Source organism: Lactuca virosa, chromosome 5 (genome assembly GCF_052849685.1).
Source record: "Lactuca virosa cultivar CGN04683 chromosome 5, Lactuca_virosa_CGN04683_v6, whole genome shotgun sequence".
Lineage (NCBI taxonomy): Eukaryota > Viridiplantae > Streptophyta > Magnoliopsida > Asterales > Asteraceae > Lactuca > Lactuca virosa.
In genome coordinates this window covers 283,911,337-283,913,930 of record NC_136430.1, presented here as the reverse complement: position 1 = coordinate 283,913,930, position 2,594 = coordinate 283,911,337, and the positions used below count along the sequence as shown (strand labels likewise).

At 38.2% G+C, this 2,594-nt stretch overlaps 1 protein-coding gene across 1 annotated transcript; it reads right to left on the bottom strand.

Moving 5' to 3' along the window:
• Positions 1–1,038: 1,038 nt before the first annotated feature.
• Positions 1,039–2,030, bottom strand: LOC145115516 (uncharacterized). The gene has a single exon (XM_079051811.1). The coding sequence runs from the start codon at positions 1,926–1,928 to the stop codon at positions 1,332–1,334; it is 597 nt and encodes a 198-aa protein (XP_078907937.1). The 5' UTR covers positions 1,929–2,030; the 3' UTR covers positions 1,039–1,331.
• Between the last annotated feature and the right edge of the window lie 564 nt (positions 2,031–2,594).

The window sequence follows — 2,594 nt, the reverse complement described above, 5'->3', positions numbered from 1 at the left end:
GTTATTGTTACAATACTAGTTCATTTTTCTATACCAATTTTATAGGAAAGCCATCTCCTTTTGTAGCCAATTTATCACGCCTCGCTTCTAAAGCTTTACCTTACCTAGTTTAGCAATTTTTGTTATTGTTAGAATTTTTGATGATATGTAGCCACAATCATGTCTTATTCAAAACATTACTCTCTTTTTAAAATATTTGCAGTTACGTCATTGGTTACACACTTCTAATAAATTTAGCAAAAACATTATACCTAGGTTTTAAATAAATTTTATAAATTAACACGAAGTATGCGTAGTATCAGTACAATACGTCAGATTCCTTTGTAAAAATTAGAGAAATTCTCATATTTATATGGAAATCAATAGATCTTTTCCTTCTCATTCCGATTTAGTTTAATTAAGCTAAAGTTATTAAGATATTTTCATATATTAAATTCGATGCTTCTTGTTCTTTAAAACAGCTAGCTACCACTCACCAAATTCCATACTTCTGGTTGTATCCATATGTATCTAAAATAAGACCCAAGTAGTTCACCATATCAGCTCCAAGTTTATGCTTTGTTTTGTTTTTTATTTTATTTTTTGTTTTTAAATGGTGAGAGACAAATAATCGCTTGTTTTTAGGTGCCAATAATTGATATGCCCTAGAATCATCCAAAGCAAAGGTAAGTGGTCCATATAGTCGACACCAAAATCAAAGTCGTAAGTGGCACAACAATCCACACCTCTGTATCCAAAAGTCCAGCCTGTCTACAATGAAGAAATTATGTACCTTGCAAATTAAGGGAAAAACGTAAAAATAATTATAATAATAAAATTGAAATACGAAAAATACGAAAATAGATTCTTACCAGACGACGGAACGGCGACGAAACGGAATATCACGTATCCCAACACGGCACGTAACGGAAGTTAACGGAACGGAATCTGAGAAACTGAACTTGACGGAAACGGAGATAATCAACGATGGAAATGGAGATGATCAACACAGACGAAAGCTCACTGTATACAGATTGAGGTGATTGTAGTTGAATTGAGTTATGTTTTAATGATGAGGGTGATTAGATTGGATTTTGGAGCTGAAGCTCTGCTTGATTAGCCATTAATGGCATCAACGGATGATATTTATATATTGTCATCTATATCTATATACACATGAAAAGAGGTCATTTATCATGTAAGGCTTGCTTCCGTCCCCTGAATTCATAAAAAAAATTGCTCATCCAGATCTCTTCGATCTCCGATTTCTCCACGATCTGTTGTTAACCGTCGACGCCGCCGGATAGTTGAGAGTGTAGTGTAATCAACGAACATACCGAAACTTTTGAAATCTACAACTCCTCCGCCTTTGACATGACTGATAGCCGACTCGGCCTAGCCTGAAACGAGGTTCTCCGTCGTTGCTGATGAGATGATGGCCGGATCAACGCCGCAAGAGCTCTTTTGACTAAATCGCCTCCTTCCACGGTTCCTATACGGACAAGCGAGTTAGTCATCGCCGACCGCCGTGCGTTGAGACGATTTGAAGGATACGTCGCCGTGTTGTGGTGGTGATTATTGTTGTTGTTGGAGTTCTTATGCAAGCTGCACCTGAATGATCCTGGATGCGACGTAGGCGAACACATACACGTCCTCTTCGGAGTTTCCTGTTTCTTCACCGCCTGATTGTGATTCCTAGGCAGCGAAGATATCGATCTGCTCGGAGAAATTGGACGATTGTCGAACGAAAATCGTACGGACGACGACGATGTTCCGTATAGGTTCACCGGAGTTGGCGACGCTGATCTGTGTTCAAAAAACGAAGTGGATCTGGATGAGAAGGCGGAGCTGGCTGAGGCAAAGGACGACGACGATGAGTTGTAGAATCTTCCGGCCGGCGAGTGAGATCTTAGCACCGGTCCGGTTGTTCTTCTAGTTGAAACCGCCATTGTTGTGTAACAGTAGAGAGAGAAAGTAACTGTATTGAAGAAGAGAGAGGATCTTTTTTTGAAGACTGCTTTGTGTGTGTAAATTGGCAAACATAGCTTTCCTCAAGGAACGTATTTATAGGGCCGGAAAAGTGGGTTTTAATTCTTCAATAAATAAATAAAAGAATAAATACTAATTTCTGGTTTCAGTGGTTAGGTTTGTTTACGGTGGGTGTGTTTAAATTTTAAAGAAAGAAATAAAGAAATAAGTTTGTCTACGGTGGGCGCCAAACGACAATAGTAAAAGCCGTTTTAAAACGGCTGTGGTTTAGTGTGGTAATGGTGGGGCGCCACGTACACGATGAACGCTCAAAAGGCGGGGTGACAAGGCCCATTTAGATTCCCACGTATTAAGCGTCGACTACGAGGTGATTAGGAAAAAATAAAAAATAACTGACATATTATTGGCGACATCGACATATAAAATAAGAGAAAATAACAATAAGATCTATTTTCTCAATAAATTCGTCAAAAATTTAAAAGTATAAAAAATTGATAATGTGTATTTGGACCGAGTATTCGAATCGAAAACGAAACTTGGATCGGACCGTCCTGAATTAGAACCAAATAAGTTATTTGGGTCGGTTCTCGGGTATTTATTTTAGCGTAAATTGATTATCGAGTATT

Excerpts from the sequence above, each read along its gene's own strand:
- LOC145115516 (XM_079051811.1), bottom strand. The coding sequence starts at position 1,928 with ATGGCGGTTTCAACTAGAAGAACAACCGGACCGGTGCTAAGATCTCAC.